Raw genomic sequence first — 22,813 nt, 5'->3', positions numbered from 1 at the left:
AGACCAACCGCAACATCGTCATCAAACCAGCGGACAAAGGAGGAGCCATCGTCATACAAAACAGAACGGACAATTGCAAAGAAGCATACCGACAACTGGACAACCAGGATCACTACAGACGGTTACCTGTAGATCCGACCAAAGAACACACCCACCAGCTCAACAAACTGATCAAGACCTTCGATCCAGACCTTCAAAGCATCCTACGCGCTCTCATCCCACGTACTTCTACTGCCTCCCAAAGATACACAAAGCCAACACACCCGGACGTCCTATCGTATCAGGCAACGGAACCCTGTGTGAGAACCTCTTTGGATACATCGAGGGCATCCTGAAACCCATCGTACAGTGAACCCCCAGCTTCTGTCGCGACACTACAGACTTCCGACAAAAACTCAGTACCCACAGACCAGTTGAACCAGGAACACTTCTCACCACGATGGACGTCTCGGCACTCTACACCAGTATCCCCCACGATGACGGCATCGCTGCGACAGCATCAATACTCAACACCAACAACAGCCAATCTCCAGACGCCATCCTACAACTCATCCGCTTCATCCTGGATCACAATGTCTTCACCTTCGATAACCAGTTCTTTACCCAAACACACGGAACAGCCATGGGGACCAAATTCGCACCCCAATACGCCAACATTTTCATGCACAAGTTCGAGCAGGACTTCTTCACTGCACAGGACCTTCAACCAACACTATACACCAGATGCATCGATGACATTTTCTTTCTATGGACCCACGGCGAGGAATCACTAAAGAGACTACACGATAACATCAACAAGTTCCATCCCACCATCAAGCTCACCATGGACTACTCCTCAGAATCAGTTTCTTTCTTGGACACACGAATCTCCATCAAAGACAGGCACCTCAGCACCTCACTCTACCGCAAGCCCACGGACAACCTCACGATGCTCCACTTTTCCAGCTTCCACCCTAACCACGTCAAAGAGGCCATCCCCTATGGACAGGCCCCGCGAATACACAGGGTCTGCTCAGACGAGGAGGAACGCGATGGACACCTACAGACGCTGAAAGACGCCCTAGTAAGAACGGGATATGACGCTCGATTCATCGATTGACAGTTCCGACGGGCCACAGCGAAAAATCGCATAGACCTCCTCAGAAGACTAACACGGGACGCAACCAACAGAGTACCCTTCGTCGTCCAGTACTTCCCCGGAGCGGAGAAACTACGCCATGTTCTCCGCAGCCTTCAACATGTCATCAATGACGACGAACACCTCGCTATGGCCATCCCCACACCTCTACTACTCGCCTTTAAACAGCCACCCAACCTCAAACAGACCATCGTTCGCAGCAAATTACCCAGCTTTCAGGAGAACAGCGTCCACGACACCACACAACCCTGCCACAGTAACCTCGGCAAGACATGCCAGATCATCGACACAGATACCACCATCACACGAGAGGACACCACCCACCAGGTGCATGGTTCATACTCCTGTGACTCGGCCAACGTTGTCTACCTCATACATTGCAGGAAAGGATGCCCCAGAGTATGGTACATTGGCGAGACCATGCAGACGCTGTGACAACGGATGAACGGACACCGCGCAACAATCGCCAGACAGGAGGGTTCCCTCCCAGTCGGGGAACACTTCAGCAGTCAAGGACATTCAGCCACCGACCTTTGGGTAAGCATACTCCAAGGCGGCCTTCGAGACACACGACAACGCAAAATCGTCGAGCAGAAATTGATAGCCAAGTTCCGCACCCATGAGGACGGCCTCAACCGGGATCTTGGGTTCATGTCACGCTACACGTAACCCCACCAGCGAACAAATGTTATCTGTTTTTAATATAACGGGTCATTTGCTGTGTTTCTCTTCCTTCCGGATGTTTCTATGTTTCTGCCTCTCTCTCTCTTTGTTTTTTGGGTGTTTGTATATTCGGTGGCCTTGTCGGTAACACCTCTCTGTCTGCACACTGTGATTGCCTTGGCAACGGGCAGTTGGAAAGACTATCTGTAATCACCAGGTATTGTTCTGTGATTTATAAATGCGAAGGGTTCGAGGATTTCATTTCCACAACATTCACCTGAGGAAGGAGGAAGCCTCCGAAAGCTTGTGAATTTCAAATAAAATTGTTGGACTATAACTTGGTGTTGTAAAATTGTTTACAATTGTCAACCCCAGTCCATCACCGGCATCTCCACATCCTCGTTATTGTTGTTAACGAAGGTGATCGTCTTCTATGTTAACAAATGCTTGTCGTAAGCAGAATACAGTAGGCTTGGAATCAGAATCATAGAAAGTTATGGCGCAGAAGGAGGCCATTCAGCCCGTTGTGTCCTTGCCGGCCGAAAAAGAGCTGTCCAGCTTAATCTCACTTTCCAGCTCTTGGTCCGTAGTCCTGTCGGATACGAAGCTTCAAGTGCACATCCAAGTACTTTTTAAATGAGTTGAGGGTCTCTGCCTCTACCCCCTTTCAGGCAGTGAGTTCTAGACCCTCTGAGTGAAAGAATTTTTCCTCAGCTCCCGTCTAATCCTTCTACCAATTACTTTAAGTCTATGCCCTCGGTCACTGACCCCTCTGCAAAGGGAAATAGGTCCTCAAATGATGGAAAGGTTACAGCACGGAAGGAGGCCATTCAGCCCATTGAGTCCACGCCAGCTCTTTGCAAGAGCAATCCAGGTAGTGCTACTTCCCTGCCTTATCCCTGTAACTCTGCAATTTTTTTTCCTTTCAAGTACTTATCCAGTTCCCTTTTGAAGTCCTCCCTATCCTCTCCATCTAGTCCCGTCATAATTTTATATACCTTAATTAAATTTCCCCTCAGCCTCCTTTGTTCCAAAGAAAACAACCCCAGCCTACCCAATCTTTTCTCATAGCTAAAATTCTCCAGCCCTGGCAACATCCTTGTTAATCTCCTCTGTACCCTCCCTAGTGCAACTACATCTTTCCTGTAATGTAGTGACCAGAACTGTACGCAGTACTCAAGCTGTGGTCTAACCAATGTTTTATACAGTTCTAGCATAACCTCCCTGCTCTTATATTCTATGCCTCAACTTCTTCCAATTAAAAGAAACTCTATCCTTTATTAAAAGCAGTTTGAACAAATAGGGTACAATCAAACATAGATATACGTTCTTTGTATCCAGAGGTAGGCTGGAATGAGTACAGTAGAGACAGCAGCTTCAGTATTGTACACAACTAACAGGCAAAGCATGGTCCCTTTATGCCACCTTTTCCTCATACTCTGGACACTGAAACCTATTTAATACATACTGATCGTCTCTATCTGCCATTCAAACACCACTTAAAGGCAACTGGCTTTGAAACGGCCATTTCCCCACAAAGATTGCTGTGTCTTTATTCACTCAAACCATGTGTGACATTTCTCCCATCAAAGCTTGATTTCACACAGATTTCTGTGTTCTGTCTAGTGTGAAGTGTGACTTCCCTGTACTTGTTATCTTTCCCTAGATTGACTGTCTTTGTTGGTTGTTTATCAAGTAACAGGGTCATAGGCGCCCAAAGTAATTCAACAGTTAACGAGGTGAGATGTGATCTTGAGTGACACCATTTGCATCTACACAAACACAGGACAATCTCTGGGGCTGGGGTGGGGGCGGGGGCACTTGGCCATGCATCCTGCGGCGCGATGCACTTGCAGTGGGCGGATCAGCATCACAGAGGTGTCATGGGAGGGAAATCATGGTGGCTCTTTTAAGAGGTGGAGTTGTGTCAGAGAGCTCCTGCATTCCATTTTACTTGCCAGACTGCCTTTAAACATGCCAGAAAATGGGCAGTTTTTTAAAGATGTGGAGATGCCGGTGATGGACTGGGGTTGATAATTGTAAACAATTTTACAACACCAAGTTATAGTCCAGCAATTTTATTTTAAATTCACAAGCTTTCGGAGGCTTCCTCCGAAAGCTTGTGAATTTAAAATAAAATTGCTGGACTACAACTTGGTGTTGTAAAATTGTTTACAGTTTTTTAAAGGTAAATCTAGGCCTAAGTGTCAACCTTGTGGTTATTCTCTGCAGTGCCTCCAACTGATTATTTCTCTTATATCTTGGTGACTAAAAGTAAACCAAAATACTCAAGGTCCAGTCTGACCAGGGGACTATACTGAAGTATCAGGACATCTTCCAATGTTTTCTACTCAACTGACCTAGCAGTATAATTAAGCATTCCGCTTGCTTTGTTTATTGCAGCTCCATAGTGATTTGACATGTTAAGTGATAAATCTACTGTCACTCCAGATTCCTTTCTACTTCACCTTTAGACATTTCTGCAACAACCTTAGTCCACTTATGACATTCAGTTTTCCTGATTTGCTCACGTGTAGATTTTAGCTAACTCCCTTTGCAAGTCCCTTGCGGGTTCTTCAACTCCGTTGTTATTAACTAGATCATTCTCATGGTCCTCAAATTTGCTTCTGACAATTGAACCCATTATTTTACCAGATATTGATGTTGGACTGATAAGTTAATTTCTCCCCTTTCTTGAACTTGGGTACTACTTTTGCTTGTTGCCAAAATAGCAGTCTGTTCCCAATGTTCAAAATGCCAAATAAATATTTTCCATAGGTATTCATTAAAGAGAATAATGCACATCTTGGGGAGGGAGGAGTTGGCATTAGGACCCTGAAAATTGGCTGTTATGAATAGTTAACATAACGAAATTGAGAATCTAAGGATCTCCCTGGTCAAGCTCCCAGTGCCTGACTTTAATGCTCTCCTACCTATTCTGGTGCTATTAAGCAGTGCTACTCCAGTGGCTGCAGTGTGGGAGGTGGAAGGCTCCTGTGCTCCAATTTATAACATGGTAGCAGTGGATGGTTGCCTAAAGGTGGGGTTGGAAACTATGATTTTTTTTATTGGACTTAAAACAAAACTTGAAAGTCTAGTGGCCATTGTGGAAAATGGCAGGAAGCATGTTTAAATCATCGAGGTACGATTTCCCTCCGATGTTCTCAGAGTTTGAACCATGTGACCAGTGGAAAAATGAGGTTGATATGTGGACATGGGTTACTATTCCGCCAAAGAGAAAACAAGGCATGGCCTTGGCGTTGTCGCTTCTTGAACAAAGTAAAATCAGAAGTAAAGTATTTTCTGAGATGGATGCGGATCTTTTGGATAATGATGAAGGTTTTACCTTCCTAATAGAATTTCTGGATCAAATCTACAAGAAAGATGACCTGTTAAGTGCCTATGAGGCCTTTTTTTTTATTCGTTCATGGGATGTGGGCATCGCTGGGCAAGGCCAGCATTTATTGCCCATCCCGAATTGCATTTGAGAAGGTGGTGTTGAGCCGCCTTCTTGAACCGCTGCAGTCCGTGTGGTGAAGGTTCTCCCACAGTGCTGTTAGGAAGGGAGTTCCAGGATTTTGACCCAGCGACGATGAAGGAACGGCGATATATTACCAAGTCGGGATGGTGTGTGACTTGGAGGGGAACGTGCAGATGGTGGTGTTCCCATGTGCCTGCTGCCCTTGTCCTTCGAGGTGGTAAAGGATTTGGGAGGTGCTGTCGAAGAAGCCTTGCCGAGTTGCTGAAGTGCATCCTGTGGATGGTACACACTGCAGCCACGGTGCGCCGGTGGTGATGGGTGTGAATGTTTAGGGTGGTGGATGGGGTGCCAATCAAGCGGGCTTCTTTGTCCTGGATGGTGTTGAGCTTCTTGAGTGTTGTTGGAGCTGCACTCATCCAGGCAAGTGGAGAGTATTCCATTACACTCCTGACTTGTGCCTTGTAGATGGTGGAAAGGCTTTGAGGAGTCAGGAGGTGAGTCACTTGCCCAGAATACCCAGCCTTTGACCTGCTCTTGTAGCCACAGTATTTATGTGGTTGGCCAGTTAAATTTCTGGTCAATGGTGACCCCCAGGATGTTGATGGTGGCGGATTCAGCAATGGTAATGCCGTTGAATGTCAAGGGAGGTGGTTAGACTTTCTCTTGTTGGAGATGGTCATTGTCTGGCACAAATGTTACTTGCCACTTATCAGCCCAAGCCTGGATGTATTCCAGGTCTTGCTGCATGTGGGCACGGACTGCTTCATTATCTGAGGGGTTGCGAATGGAAGTGAACACTGAGCAATCATCAGCAAACATCCCCATTTCTGACCTTATGATGGAGGGAAGGTCATTGATGAAGCAGCTGAAGATGGTTGGGCCAAGGACACTGCCCTGAGGAACTCCTGCAGCAATGCCCTGGGGCTGCGATGGTTGGCCTCCAACAACCGCTACCATCTTCCTTTGTGCTAGGTATGACTCCAGCCACTGGAGAGTTTTCCCCCTGATTCACATTGATTTCAATTTTACTAGGGCTCCTTGGTGCCAAACTCAGTCAAATGCTGCCTGGTCAGCATTTGACAGATTTTGGAAAACAGGCTGTCATTCAATGGAAGTGTAAAGTATAGACTATAACACGTTGTACAAAAGGTTGACAAAGATCCAATTGGGAATCCCTGGATCGGTACGAGCGTTTAAATTACTAGATTGTGCTAAGGTGTCTCACATGGACAGGCAACTGGTTCTAACTGGCGTCCAGTTCTCAGAAAAGGAGAATCTGTTGGATCAAATGTCTGCTGCCTTAACAGAATTCCTGGGGAAACAGTCATTCCCGTTAGCCTCCATGGAACAAATGGGGTCTTCTGCTGTGACACAAAGAATGGAAGATTTGATGGTTACCAGGTCTTGAAATGTTCCAAGTACTAAACGCAGGCGCCAGACCAGGTTTCAAAATTTTCTGTCGATCTGACGGAATGTGCAAAGACAGCCAGATTGGTGACGAAAGTAGGTACAGCAAATCCAGTTATATCAACAGAAGACAAAATTGGGACAGTAATAATGAATGAATCTCAGGAATGCCAGAGGAAAAATTAATAGATGCTTTAGGTGTGACTCTAAGTATCATTATGAGGCGAATTGCCCAGAGCGAAGACGCAGTGTCTTTGAAATGATGCATGAAGAAAGTAGTTCTGAGGAAGAGGATAAAGAAAATGAGGAAGAGTTTGAAGATAATGAGGAATCTGAACAGATTATACTGGTCACAAGGAGTTTTAATCCTGTGATGAATGTATTAGTCACGGATTCCTTTAATTGTGCGGTGTTAGATAGTGCATGTACTTCAACTGTATACAGGGCAGATTGGTTAAAAATGTTATCTTGATTCACTAAGTAGTGAGGATTGATGAAAAGTGAAGGAATATAAAAGTTCTACATATTATAGGTTTGGAGATGACAACACCTTGAGGTCGCTCAAGCGAGTGGTAATTCCACGTAAGATAGCTGGAGTAAGACATTTTATAAGTACGGGTGTAGTCTCTAGTTAGATACCGATGCTTTTGGGTAAAATTTCCATGAAAAAGGCAAAAATGAAACTTGACATGGAACAAGATGAGGCTATCATTTTTGGGAAACTGGTTGATTTGCAGTTTACCCAGTCAGGGCATTATTGTAACCCCTTAATAAAATCTGATGTTTCTCATCATCGTGTTAGGCAACAACACTTAAGGGCAGCAGGCACAAGGGAACAACACCACCTGCATGTTCCCCTCCAAGTCACATGCCATCCCAACTTGGAAATATATCACCATTCCTTCATCGTCGCTGGGTCAAAATCCTGGAACTCCCTTCCTAACAGCACTGTGGGAGAACCATTACCACACGGATTGCAGCGGTTCAAGAAGGCGGCTCACCACCACCTTCTCAAGGGCAATTAGGGATGGGCAATAAATGCTGGCCTCGCCAGCGATGCCCACATCCCATGAATGAATGAAAAAATAGGTATTAATAGCATCAGGCAATAAGGTTCAGAGTAGTTGCCATGAATCTAAAGGTATGGGGCAAAGACAGAAATGATTTCATCTTACATTTTATTGACCTGGCGACAAGATTTAGTATTTCTACACTAATATATAGTAAAGAGAAGAAGGTTATTCTCGATAAAATTATGGAAAAATGGATAAGGACTGGGCTTGGGACACCAGCAAAGTTTTTGACCAATAATGGAGGTGAATTCGCTGAAGCGGAGTTCAGAGTTATGTGTGAAAATATGAATATAATTGTCATGAATACAGCAGCTGACAGCTCTTTAAGCATTGGTCTTTGTGAAAGTAATCATGCTGTGGTTGATAGCATGGTGCATAAAATTTTGGCTGATCGCACAATGTGTAAATTGTCAACTGCCCTCGCATGGTCAGTTCATGCAAAGAATTCTCTTCAGATGGTTGAAAGATATAATGCTTACCAACTAGTCTGTGGGCGCACTCCCAAATTACCTTGTGTTCTTTGTGATAATCCTCCTGCTCTAGAAGATACGACAATTAGTGCCATTTTTTTTGAGCATTTAAATGTTCTGCATGCTGAGAGACAGGCTTTTATCAAGGCAGAGGTATCAGAGGAAATTTGTAGAGCACTGAGGCATCTTATTAGACCATCTGAAACAGAGTTCAATTCAGGAGATTTGATATACTATAAAAGAGAGGGCCATAGGGAATGGAAAGACCCTGATGAGGTAATAGGTTGTGATAGTAAGACAGTAATTGTCCAACAAGGCAATCAAACTTGTTAAGGTTCATTCCTCACGATGAATTGGAATTAATTATAAAATCTCGGACTCTGAGCAGTTGATGGAAGTAAATGAGGCACCTTTTGCCTCAGATGTTTATGATTTTACTGATGAGGTTCTGATGTACAGACTGAGGTCGATCAAGGGCTGGACAGTGGTAATGTCAGTGATCAAGAAACACATGACACAGCTATCACATCCACAGAACAATTACCCAAAGTGGGTACACAGGTGACATATGTTCCAGAGGGACTAATGAATGGAGGGACGCAACAATTTTGGGATGTGCCAGCAAAGCTACTGGTAGGTTTAAATTTTGGTTGAATGATCAGGATGATGGCCATGAATCGAGGTTCATGGGCTGGCAGAATGGGGTAAAAGAGTGGAGAGTACGAAAGTGGAGTACAAGTAGTGATAGGGAGTCCGGAAGTGAATCTCACCTGAGAAAACAATTGCGAACAAGAAATGAAAGAGGGAGATCTCTTAGTAGTTGTCCCTACAGACATAGAAATGGAAGTAGAATATGTAGCTTGACCAGGTCAGACAATGAAACAAAGACTACAGAACAGTCACGTAACAGAACTAGAAGAAGAAGTCTTCATGATCGTGAAGTTTTGGGTGCTGCCAATAAACTTGAGGATGAACGAGTATGAGAGGCAAAATGAAGGGAGTGAGACAGTTGGAACAAATTTGGAGTTTATTCTGAGGTAACATAAGGGTCAACCAGCTTTGTCGCATTGGTGGGTTTGTACTGCAAAAGTCCTTGCAGATGGGACTTTTCAGCTAAAGTGAGGTTGGTAGCGAGGGGTTTTGAAGAGAAACTGGGTGATACAGATGTCCAAGTGGATTCTCACACTGCTGGAAAAGTAATCTTAAAAATCTTTTTGGCTCTATTGGCAACATGTTCATGAGAGTGCTACTCCCGTCCCGGTGAATCGTACTAGGTCATCTCAGAATGGTGATGTTATATCGAAAGAAGAGACGGAGCTATTACGAAGCTTGATTGGTCAGTTGAACTGTTTGTGCACTCAGACTAGACCAGATGCCAGTTTTGATGTATTGGAGTTAAGTGCTTCAACAAAACACCCCATAGCCGAGAATGCTTTACGGGCTAATAAAACATTACAAAAAATTAAATATAGACAAATGGGTACTTAAGTTTCCATCCTTAGGTGAGGCAAAGAAAATGAAGTTCGTTATTTTTAGTGATGCTTCACATGCTAATCTTCCTGATGGGTATTCTAGTGCAGCTGGTATCAGAGTGTTTCTTATGGGGAAGAATGGGAAATGTTGTCCTCCAGCTTGGGAAGCCAGGAAAATAAAAAGGGTTGTTAAAAGTACTCTGGCTGCTGAAACACTGGCTCTTGTCGACGCACTGGATATAGGATTCTATTTGGCAAATATCTTGAGTGACATCCTGTACAATGGGAGTACTGAAGATACTATACCCATTGAATGTTATGTAGAAATCATTCATTGTGGGTTAATGTACACTCTACAAAAAATGTGAGTGAAAAAGATTACGGATTGATCTTGCTGGCTTGAAACAAATGCTGGAGAGAAAGGAAATCTCTCAAATTAAATGGGTGGATTCAAGCTATCAACTGTTGGATTGTTTTACTAAAAGAAGTAGATGTATGAAGAAATTATTACGGGTCCTGGAGAAGGGTCGCCTCACAATGTAATGCTTTGAATAGTATAAGTTATACAGAGAATGGAAGTTTTTGAATTTTCAAATTTTTGTTTGTATTGTGTATATAAAGTTTATTTTTTTTATTTAAAGAGGGAGAAGAGAATCTGTTAATTGTATTCATGTGATTTATATCAACTGGAGTTAACTGTATTCAGGTACTGCATATGAATTGGGAACTCTCGTATCCATTTATAAGCGAGCTGATCTAGTGTTTGCTGTGGGTGTAATGTGGAGCTTTGTGAATAAAGGCGTGGAAGCAATGGAAGACTCAGCTCTAGTATTCTATCCTTCAACACCTGGCTATCCGATTTATAACACAGGACACCAGGTGAAGGGCCCTGAATGTTGAACAGAATGGTCTCCATGCTCTGTGTGAAGCCTTGACATAAGTTGGAACTGGACTCCTCCTTGCTCACTAGCAGGCTGCTTGATGTACTTAGTATTTCCCGGTATATGCCCATCAGCCTACTTTGGTAGCCTGGGCCCTTGAAGTCAACATCTGAGTCCTCTGCAGCAGAGCTAGAATGTTACTCAACCTCCGGTGAGCTGGCACCTGTGACATTCTATCCCCCTGTCCAAGCTCCTGCACACTTGTGCCTGGCCATTCACCGAGTGAAGACGCAACCCCTTCCTGAAGTGACGGAGGCATCACCACATTGTCAGCACCTGAAACGATAGACAGGGACCAGGGTTATACTTTAGTGTAAAGCGAGAGCAAAATAGTTGAGTGGTTGATAAAAGCAGCAGCAGTTTGTCTTGCAGAGTGGGTAGATCGAAATAGAAGTAAGAAGGGAATAAGGTGTGAGGAAACCCTGCACCATTGTCAGTCACCACGTCCATAACTCTCCCCCTGCCTGCGATGGCCAGCACATTTTGATCGACCAGGGACAGGGTGTGCACGCGGGCTCAGCCTCCTCAGGTGGCAGCGTCCTGTTTGGAGTTGTGCACAACCTTCTGCTGCAAGGAAGAAGGGAGTGTGTTAGTGAGAGTCTTGTGATGTGTTTAGAGAATGTATGTGTCGTGGTTGAATATTTCTTCTGCAGTATGTCAGATGTGAGGTGTTGGGAACTGAGGATTGGAATAGTGGTGAGTGTAGAAAGTGCAGAGTGAGTAGGAGGAGAAGGAAGTGAAGTGAAGTGTGGTGCAGTGGTTGTAGGAGAGTGAAGGGAAGTGGGAGATGGGAGTATTGTGAGTAGTGAGGCTGGAGATGGTGGAGGTGTGAGCAAAGAGTAAGAGAGCAGTATTTTTACTTTGACAACTCTGGTGAGGTCATTCAACTATTTCCGGCATTGCAACCATGTCCTGGGAGCTAAGCTCCTGACGTGAACCTCCTCTGCAACCTCTTCCCACTGGCGGCGGAGGTGTTTCCTGGAGAGCTTTCTGCCCCCTGGGTGGAGCAGGATCTCCCTGCGCCTGCCCACCATCTGGACCAGAGCCTCCAGAGCAGCATCGGAGAACCTGGAGGCCCAATGTGCAGGTCTTACAGCCATTTCTCTCCTTACAGCAGGCGCTTCCTGCTGTCTGCTGCCAGAGTGCACCTCCCCTTTAAGAGTTGCTGGCTGCCTTGAAGTGGTGTCAGAGACATCCGATATCCGGACCTGCCAAAGAGACATGCAGTGAATGAATAGCATGGGTCGCACTACCCGCACACCTGCATCAATTTAACGTGCAGCCTGGTATAACTTGAAAAGGCGCGTGCAGTGCACACCACTGTGTGCCCGTTTTTAGACGTGATTGAATTTCTTGGCCTGTTTGTGTGGCAACTGGGTGAGGACAGATTTGGGTTTGTCTGCTGGTACCCTGCCATCCAACACCATATAATACCCTGCCAGCACTTAATGTGGGATTCAAATTTGAAGAATGAATCCGTACCCTATCACGATTCACTACCATCAGGAGAGTACTGGATGCATTAATACAAGTGCAGCAAAGTCAGTTCATCACAGTGCTGTCACTACCGACAACACACTACTGATTTTGGAAAAATTCACAGTGTTATACTGCGAGTGTGTAAAAATCACACTGCCCAATTGCCGAACGCACTGTCCAGTTGAGCAACATTACCAACCCATGTTTCAGAAGCGTTAAACCACATGAAGCCATCTTGTTACCATTCTATGATTTCTGAAGGAAAAGCAAAATTAGCAAAGGATGTTGTGGTGGAAAGAGGACAGAAGAGCCACTTACCTCCTGTGAATGTGTGGCAGGAAGTTACCAACACTTTTTTTTGCAAGGCTTCAGAACTGTTGCAAATTAAGGAACAGACACAAATCCACTAAAATTAGCTTCTACAAAATAAAATTAATTCTCATCAGCAGGTTATATAGAGGTAGATAACCATCTCTGCTGAATAGTTTTTTGATTTCGGTAATGAAAACTTGACAGTGAGCATGGATTGCAAAATGTCCAACAAGTCAGATAAAAGGAACATTGCAGCATTTCCTCTTTGGGTGAATCCAGGAAGGCAAAATGAGTAGGACCATACAGTTTTATGTTATCATAAAATCTCCAGCCAAATTCAAAGGCTGATATATTTGCATAGGTTTGGTGTATAGTTTGAATGATTTATCTGTAAATGCATATTGAAGGTATTCTAGTAGAATTGCTGGCAGGTTTACGATATAACTCGATAAATAGTCTGTCTTTATTATAGCCCCACCCATGATCTATGATGTAAAGTGGAAGAATTCTATATAACGTTGTGCATCATTCAGTTAATTAACTCATTCCTGTGCCTGTGACTGAGTTTACTGTAATATTGCCTACAATGGCCAACGAGACCCAGCAATGTACTTCTGTTGAAGACATTAATTCGTCCTATAATCCACCAGTAATTATTATAACATTTATCCTTGGATTCATCGGAAATGTAATTGCTTTATGGATCTTTTGTTTTCATACAAAGTCCTTTAAACCAAATACTGTTTATTCACTGAATCTGGCGATTGCAGACACTCTGCTAATCTGCTGTTTACCATTTCGAGCAGATTACTTTGTACGGGAGAAGAACTGGATTTTTGGTGATGTTGCATGTCGTCTGAATCTATTCTTTATTTCCCTAAACCGGATGGGGAGCATCGTTTTCCTTACAGCTACGGCGATCGATCGTTATTTTAAGGTGGTCCACCCTCACCATCAAATGAACAAGATACCTGCAAGATGTGCAGTGAAGGTAGCAGGTGCTCTGTGGATTCTAGCAGTGACAATTTCTTTGCACATTTTAACAGAACCTCACGACTTCAAGCACAACAATCTGACATACTGTGAGCCCTTCAACATGTACAAGCCTCTAAATCCTCTGACAATTTGGACCGATATTGTTTTCATTCTTTTCAATTTTATTTTACCGGCTTCGATTATCCTGTACTCCACGTCCTTTATCATCTGGAAGTTAAAACAGATGGAAACTGAAATGAGGGGTAAATATAAACGAGCAGTAAAGCTTGTGATAGCTGTGGCAGCAGTTTTTATATTTTGTTTCTTGCCCACAAACATTGCTGTACTCGCTGTGGTAATTACAAAGCAAAGACGCAGAGAAGACTGCAAGTCATATGAAACAGCTGTTCAGGTATTTTATAATACACTATTTATGACATATCTGAACAGTGTGCTCGACCCAGTTATTTATCACTTTTCAAGTTCGACATTTAATGTTACTTTGAAGAAAGCTCTTGTTCCTCTTAATTTAAACCTTTTCACATCAGCAACGAGTGAAGGAATTCAACCAAGAGAGCCCAAAAGAGAACTAGTTGTGGATCAACATCTAAAAAACGTACCGGTCTGTAATACCTGTGATCAATACCAGACTGAGTCAACAATGAATGTATGAGCTATCTGCTAAATATCAGCTTGTTTAATTAAAGTATAGTCTGTGAATAAGTGGAAAGCCTTGGAATGATTTGAAGTTGAAACATTTTTTAATCAGGTAATGTGTTTCAAATGAATGTGTGCTGAAATAAACTGCAACTTTCAAAGTCAAGTGTTATGCACCTGCAAAATATTTATTTAAATTCTATAAAGTAAAGGAACAATTTCTACAGGGTTTTGAGATTGTGATGAGTCCTGGTGTATGTAAAATTCTCCCTTGCCAGCCGCATCCCACTCCACCCAACCACAATATATTTCTCTCGTACCATTGCTGGAAGTACTGAACCATTGTGGTATAATCTTGAGGTGGTTTACTGAGAAAATGTATTGCAAAACACCAACAAAGGCCACGAAAAATACAGCTAAATAGAAACAAGGAAGGTAATTTAAGGAGAAAAAGTTTGAAGTAGAATAATTACTTAATAATTAATAATTACTTTGTAAACATTTACATGGCATAGAGAAATAATGTTCTCCTCTGGCTGTTAATTATTATTTAGATCTTCCAATATTTTATTATTATGTAATTGCAATTGACCAATCAATGCTGAGACTTTTACTGTTTTGCAACTTGTGCCTCATTCTTGAGTGGAATCCAAAAACTACCCGAGGAATAAATGAACTACTGCCCTGGAGATGTTGCCTGGTTGCCATCATAGGAGTTGGATAATAGCTGATGTAAATATGAATTACATTAGAAATACTTGCTGTATCTTGATTCATCATTATGGAGGAGGGAAGAGAGGGAGCAGAGAGGAGGGGGTGAGAGGTCAAGGAGGAGGGGTAAAGGGAAATGGGGGATTGGGCTGGAGAAACAGAGGAGAGGGGTTATGATTGTGTGTCTGGAATGGTTATCCTGCTCTCTATGGGAGGGGGATATGTGCAAAGAGGAGATTCGTTGCAGGATGTTAATTATTTGTCAGTGGACAGTGATTATACTCTAGTAATCTAGTACGGCATTGTTAATCAGGATTGGTCTTGGGGAAGTAAAGTGGCAGAATTCGGAGGAGCACAGCTTACAGCACATAGCTGACTGGTCGATGAACAATGCGTTTGGTATCGCCAAGAGGACTTTTCAAGAGAACCAAAGGATTGGGCCACTGATGGGACAGGCCACAAGCTGGTTCATTAAAAGCAACTAATACAAGGAGATCAGAGGTTCACACACAGCTGGCAGAAGTGTGTTGTCCAAAACTTAACACTGTAATCCAGATTGGGACTGTCCAAGGCTCTGAACAACTGAAGCATAACTTCCTTTGCTTTGTATTCCAGCCCTGTTGCGATAAAGACCAACATTCCATTAGCCTTTTTGATTTCTTATGTCCTAGTTTTTAGTGATTTGTGTACCTGGACATCTAAATCCCTTTGCGCCTCCACAGTTCCAAGTTTCTCGCCATTTTGAAAATATTCTGATGTCTTTCTTGGTTCCGAAGTGGATGATCTCACACTTCCCACTTCCCCACAGTTTTGCCTACTCAGTGGACTCAAAGTATTACATCTAAAGGTGGTGCTATGGCATAACGTTACATGACAGGGCCACCTAAAGGGGGAAAATCACATCTTTAGAATGAGAAGGGACCAGAAAAAGATTGTCAAAAAATACAGGAGTTCTCCTCCCGGCTCCACAAAAGACATTTGGGCTGCTCCAGGGTGTCCACTTCTGTATGTGGAGAGAGGCCAGGTTGATCAGGCACCTTAGTGGCCCCAACCTGCTGATACCCACACCTAAAGATCCAGGCAGGTGTACTTCACCCTGAGCTCTCCACAATTTTTGAGAAGGCTACATTTAGCTCAGCTTCTTCCTTTTCACCGTCTATGCCTGGAAGGTGCAATCCCCTTGTAATGGCCACATTATGGAGGTTGCAGCAAGTCACTACAGTTCTACAAACCCTTGCTGGATGTTACTGCATGATTCTCCATGATCTGGAAATTGGACTTGAGAATACGATGGGTCTCGTTTACAATGATCCTGGTAGTGCCCAAGATTTGTCCTCAGATGCCAAAAATGTGGCATGAGCCAAGGCTGGGTCATGTACCCCAGTCTCCTATGAGCCACCCTGTCACATAGCTGAAGATGATCAGTCCAAGTATCCTGGATTGACTGAGAGTTAACTAATCAGGGCTACACCTTAGGTCGCATGAATTGACATGCATAATGAGATGGCTAGCATCACTCACTATTTGCACATTGAGAGAATGAGATCCCTTCCTGTTGATGAGGTTGGTGGGGTTTCCAGACAGGGCCTTCATTTCCACTGGGTGGTATCAATAACACCCTGCATTTTGTGGAATTCCAGCCAGTTGGAAGATGTTGATGGCTCTCTTTCTCTCTGCGTTGCTGGGTGCATGTGGGTCTGAATGAACTTAGAGTCTTGTCTGAAGCACCCATGACCTGTGTAATGCAGTGATGAACATCTGACTGACTGATATGATTAATGTTACCAGAGGCTGCGTGGAAGCATCTGGATGCATAAAAGTTAACTCCTGTGGTCACCTTCACAGCCACAGAGAAGGCAGTGCCCCCGGAGCTACAGAGGGTGGAAGATGCTCGACGATCTGAATGGCCCACTTCTGTTCTTATGTTCCGATGTGGAAGGAGGCGGCATGTCAAGTTCCAACACATATGACGGTCACAGTCTCAGCAGCTTCTCAAATACTTCCCATTGGAAAAATCCAGATCGGTCTTCTCTGGTCTGTAGACCCTGTGGTGTGGATACATGTGGGTCAGGTGTTGCCTGCAAAGATGCTGCTGCACTCTCCTGGCTTCCACCCTTTCCTCCTCCATGTCCTCATTATTGTTGTTAATGAAGGTGGTAGTCTTCCATGTTAACAAATACTTGTTGTAAGCAGAATATGGTAGGCTTAGAATCATAGAAAGTTACGGCACAGAAGGAGGCCATTCGACCCATCGTGTCTGTGCCGGCCGAAAAAGAGCTGTCTAGCTTAATCTCACTTTCCAGCACTTGGTCCGCAGCCCTGTAGGTTACAACACTTCAAATGCACATCCAAGTACTTTTTAAATGAGGTGAGAGTTTCTGCCTCTACCGCCCATTTTAGACAGTGAGTTCCAGACCCTCACCACACTCTGGGTGAGAAGAATTTTCTTCAGCTCCCGTCTAATCCTTCTACCAATTACTTTAAATCTATGCCCCCTGGTCACTGACCCCTCTGCTAAGGGAAATAGGTCCTAGAATCATAGAAAGGTTACAGCAGAGAAGAAGGTTATTCAGCCCATTGAGTCTGCGCCGGCTCTATGCAAGAGCAATCCAGCTGGTGCCACTCCCCTGCCTTATCCCCGTAGTCCTTCAAATTTTTTCCTTTCAAGTACTTACTCAGTTCCCTTTTGAAGTCCTCCCTATCCACTCTATCAAGTCCCGTCATAATTTTATATACCTCAATTAAATCTCCCCTCAGCATCCTTTGTTCCAAAGAAAACAACCCAGCCCATCCAATCATTTCTCATAGCTAAAATTCTCCAGCCCTGGCAACATCCTTGTAAATCCCTAAATGATGAAGGTTTTACCTTTCTAATAGAATTTCTGGATCAAATCTACCAGAAAGATGACCTGTTAAGTGCCAATGAAGCCTGGTCAGCATTTGATAGATTTCGGAAAACAGACGGTCATTCAATGGAAGTGTATATCATGGACTTTAACAAATTGTAGAAAAGGTTGACAAAGATCCAATTGGGAATTCCTGGATCGATATTACCATTTAAAGATTGTGCTAACGTGTCTTATATGGACAGACAACTGGTCCTAACTGGCGTCCAGTTCTTCGAAAAAGAGACTCTGTGGGATCAAATGTCTGCTGCCTTAAAAAAATTCCTGAGGAAACAGTCATTTCCATCAGCCTCCGTCGAACAAATGGGATCTTCCGCTGTGACACAAAGAATGGAAGATTCGATGGTTACCAGGTTTTGAAATGTTCCAGATACTAAACGCAGGCGCCAGACCAGGTTTCAAAATTTTCCGTCGATCTGACGGAAGGTTTAAAGACAGCCCAATTGGTGATGAAAGTAGGTACAACAAATCCAGTTATATCAACAGAAGACAAAATTGGGACAGTAATAATGAATGAATCTCAGGAATGCCTGAGGAAAAATTAATAGATGCTTTAGATGTGACTCCAAGTATCATTATGAGGCGAATTGCCCAGAGCAAAGACACAGTGTCTTTGAAATGATGCATGAAGAAAGTAGTTCTGAGGAAGAGGATAAAGAAAATGAGGAAGAGGTTGAAGATAATGAGGAATCTGAACAGATTATACTGGTCACAAGGACTTCTAATCCTGTGATGAATGTATTAGTCGCGGATTCCTTTAATTGTGCGGTGTTAGATAGTACATGTACTTCAACTGTATGTGGGGTAGATTGGTTAAAAATGTTATCTTGATTCACTAAGGAGTGAGGATCAATGCAAGGTTAAGGAATATAAAAGGTCTACATGTTTTATGTTTTGAGATGAGAACACTTTGAGGTCACCCAAGCGAGTGGTAATTCCATGTAAGATAGAATCACAGATAGAATCATAGAAGTTACAACATGGAAACAGGTTCTTCGGCCCAACATGTCCATGTCGCCCAGTTTATACCACTAAGCTAGTCCCAATTGCCTGCACTTGGCCCATATCCCTCTATACCCATCTTACCCATGTAACTGTCCAAATGCTTTTTAAAGACAAAATTGTACCCGCCTCTACTCCTGCCTCTGGCAGCTCGTTCCAGACACTCACCACCCTTTGAGTGAAAAAATTCCCCCTCTGGACCCTTTTGTATCTCTCCCCTCTCACCTTAAATCTATGCCCCCTCGTTATAGACTCCCCTACCTTTGGGAAAAGATTTTGACTATCTACCTTATCTATGCCCCTCATTATTTTATAGACTTCTATAAGATCACCCCTTAACCTCCTACTCTCCAGGGAAAAAAGTCCCAGTCTGTCTAACCCCTCCATATAAGTCAAACCATCAAGTCCCGGTAGCATCCTAGTAAATCTTTTCTGCACTCTTTCTAGTTTAATAATATCCTTTCTATAATAGGGTGACCAGAACTGTACACAGTACTCCAAGTGTAGCCTCACCAATGCCCTGTACAACTTCAACAAGACATCTCAACTCCTGCATTCAATGTTCTGACCAATGAAACCAAGCATGCCGAATGACTTCTTCACCACCCTATCCACCTGTGACTCCACTTTCAAGGAGCTATGAACCTGTACTCCTAGATCTCTTTGTTCTATAACTCTCCCCAACGCCCTACCATTAACGGAGTAGGTCCTGGCCCGATTCGATCTACCAAAATGCATCACCTCACATTTATCTAAATTAAACTCCATCTGCCATTCATCGGCCCACTGGCCCAATTTATCAAGATCCCGTTGCAATCCTAGATAACCTTCTTCACTGTCCACAATGCCACCAATCTTGGTGTCATCTGCAAACTTACTAACCATGCCTCCTAAATTCTCATCCAAATCATTAATATAAATAACAAATAACAGCGGACCCAGCACCGATCCCTGAGACACACTGCTGGATACAGGCATCCAGTTTGAAAAACAACCCTCTACAACCACCCTCTGTCTTCTGTCGTCAAGCTAATTTTGTATCCAATTGGCTACCTCACCTTGGATCCCATGAGATTTAACCTTATGTAACAACCTACCATGCGGTACCTTGTCAAAGGCTTTGCTGAAGTCTATGTCGACCACATCTACTGCACAGCCCTCATCTATCTTCTTGGTTACCCCTTCAAAAAAGCTCAATCAAATTCGTGAGACATGATTTTCCTCTCACAAAACCATGCTGACTGTTCCAAATCAGTCCCTGCCTCTCCAAATGCCTGTAGATCCTGTCCCTCAGAATACCCTCCAACAACTTACCCACTACAGATGTCAGGCTCACCGGTCTGTAGTTCCCAGGCTTTTCCCTGCCGCCCTTCTTAAACAAAGGCACAACATTTGCTACCCTCCAATCTTCAGGCACCTCACCTGTAGCGGTGGATGATTCAAATATCTCTGCTAGGGGACCCGCAATTTCCTCCCATAACGTCCTGGGATACATTTCATCAGGTCCCGGAGATTTATCTACCTTGATGCACGTTAAGACTTCCAGCACCTCCCTCTCTGTAATATGTACACTCCTCAAGACATCACTATTTATTTCCCCAAGTTCCCTAACATCCATGCCTTTCTCAACCGTAAATACCGATGTGAAATATTCATTCAGGATCTCACCCATCTCTTGTGGTTCCGCACATCGATGACCTTGTTGATCCTTAAGCTGGAGTAAGCCATTTTATAAATACGGGTGTAGTCTCTAGTGAGATACCAATGCTTTTGGGTGAACCTTCCATGAAAAAGGCAAAAATGAAACTTTACATGGAGCACGATGAGGCTATCATTTTTGGGAAACCGATTGATTTGCAGTTTACCCAGTCAGGGCATTATTGTAACCCCTTAATAAAATGTGATGTTTCTCATCATCGTGTTAGGCAACAACACTCGAAGCTCGATGCCATCCAGGACAAAGCAGCCTGATTGATTGGCACCCCATCCACCACCCTAAACATTCACTCCCTTCACCACTGGTGCACCGTGGCTGCAGTGTGTACCATCCACAGGATGCACTGCAGCAACTCACCAAGGCTTCTTCGACAGCATCTCCCAAACCTGCGAACTTTACCACCTAGAAGGACAAGGGCAGCAGGCACATGGGAACAACACCAACTGCACATTCCCGTCCAAGTCACACACCATCCCACTTGGAAATATATCACCGTTCCTTCATCGTCGCTGGGTCAAAATCCTGGAACTCCCTTCCTAACAGCACTGTGGGAGAACCTTCACCACACGGACTGCAACGGTTCAAGAAGGCGGCTCACCACCACCTTCTCAAGGGCAATTAGGGATGGGCAATAAATGCTGGCCTCACCAGCGATGCCCACATCCCATGAACGAATAAAAAAAAAGTATTAATAGCATCAGGCGATAAGGTTAAGAGTAGTTGCCATGGATCTAAAGGTATGGGGCAAAGACAGAAATGTTTTCATCTTACATTTCATTGAACTGGCTATGAGATTTAGTATTTCTACACTAATATATAGTAAGGAGAAGAAGGTTATTCTCGATAAAATTATGCAAAAATGGATAAGGACTGGGCTTGGGACACCAGCAAAGTTTTTGACCAATAATGGAAGTGAATTCGCTAAAGCGGAGTTCAGAGATATGTGCGAAAATATGAATATAATTGTCATGAATACAGCAGCTGACTGCCCTTTTAGCAATGGTCTATGTGAAAGGAATCATGCTGTGATTGATAGCATGGTGCATAAAATTTTGGCTGATCGCACAATGTGTAAATTGACAACTGTCTTGCATGGTCAGTTCATGCAAAGAATTCTCTTCAGTTGGTTGGAGGATATAATGCTTACCAACTAGTCTGTGGGCGCAATCCCAAATTACCTTGTGTTCTTTGTGATAATGCTCTTGCTCTAGAAGATACTACAATTAGTGCCATTTTTTTTGAGCATTTAAATGTTATGCATGCAGATAGACAGGCTTTTATCAAGGCAGAGGTATCAGAGGAAATTTGTAGAGCGCTGAGGCATCTTATTAGACCATCTGAAACAGAGTTCAATTCAGGAGATTTGGTATACTGTAGAAGAGAGGGCCATAGGGAATGGAAAGACCCTGGTGAGGTAATAGGTTGTGATGGTAAGACAGTAATTGTCCAACAAGGCAATCAAACTGTTAAAGTTCATTCCTCACGATGAATTGGAATTAATTATAAAATCTCAGACTCTGAGCAGATGTTTATGATTTTACTGATGAGGTTCCTGATGTACAAACTGAGGTCGATCAAGGACTGGACAGTGGGTAATGTCAGTGATGAAGCAACATCTGACACAGCTATCACATCCACAGAACAATTACCCAAAGTGGGTACACAGGTGACATATGTTCCAGAAGGGACTAATGAATGGAGGGACGCAAAAATTTTGGGATGTGCCAGCAAAGCTACTGGTAGGTTTAAATTTTGGTTGAATGATCAGGATGATGGCCATGAATCGAGGTTCATGGGCTGGCAGAATGGGGTAAAAGAGTGGAGAGTACGAAAGTGGAGTACAAGTAGTGATAGGGAGTCCGGAAGTGAATCTCACCTGAGAAAACAATTGCGAACAAGAAATGAAAGAGGGAGATCTCTTAGTAGTTGTCCCTACAGACATAGAAATGGAAGTAGAATATGTAGCTTGACCAGGTCAGACAATGAAACAAAGACTACAGAACAGTCACGTAACAGAACTAGAAGAAGAAATCTTCATGATCGTGAAGTTTTGGGTGCTGCCAATAAAGTTGAGGATAAACGAGTATGAGAGGCAAAATGAAGGGAGTGAGACAGTTGGAACAAATTTGGAGTTTATTCTGAGGTAACATAAGGGTCAACCAGCTTTGTCGCATTGGTGGGTTTGTACTGAAAAAGTCCTTATAAGCTAAAGCGAGGTTGGTAGCGAGGGGTTTTGAAGAGAAACTGGGTGATACAAATGTTCAAGTAGATTCTCCCACTGCTGGAAAGGTAATCTTAAAAATCTTTTTGGCTCTTTTTGCAACATGTTCATGAGAGTGCGACTCCCGTCCGGTTGAATCGTACTAGGTCATCACAGAATGGTGATGTTATATCTAAAGAAGAGACAGC

At 43.6% G+C, this 22,813-nt stretch overlaps 1 protein-coding gene across 1 annotated transcript; it reads left to right on the top strand.

Annotated features, from left to right (window-relative positions):
* Positions 1-13,022: 13,022 nt before the first annotated feature.
* LOC137342381 (hydroxycarboxylic acid receptor 1-like) lies at positions 13,023-14,201 on the top strand. The gene has a single exon (XM_068006307.1). The coding sequence runs from the start codon at positions 13,023-13,025 to the stop codon at positions 14,082-14,084; it is 1,062 nt and encodes a 353-aa protein (XP_067862408.1). The 3' UTR covers positions 14,085-14,201.
* The last annotated feature ends 8,612 nt before the right edge of the window (positions 14,202-22,813 follow it).

This window comes from Heptranchias perlo, chromosome 25 (assembly GCF_035084215.1).
Source record: "Heptranchias perlo isolate sHepPer1 chromosome 25, sHepPer1.hap1, whole genome shotgun sequence".
In the NCBI taxonomy this organism is placed as follows: domain Eukaryota; kingdom Metazoa; phylum Chordata; class Chondrichthyes; order Hexanchiformes; family Hexanchidae; genus Heptranchias; species Heptranchias perlo.
This window is presented reverse-complemented; position numbering and strand designations above follow the sequence as displayed.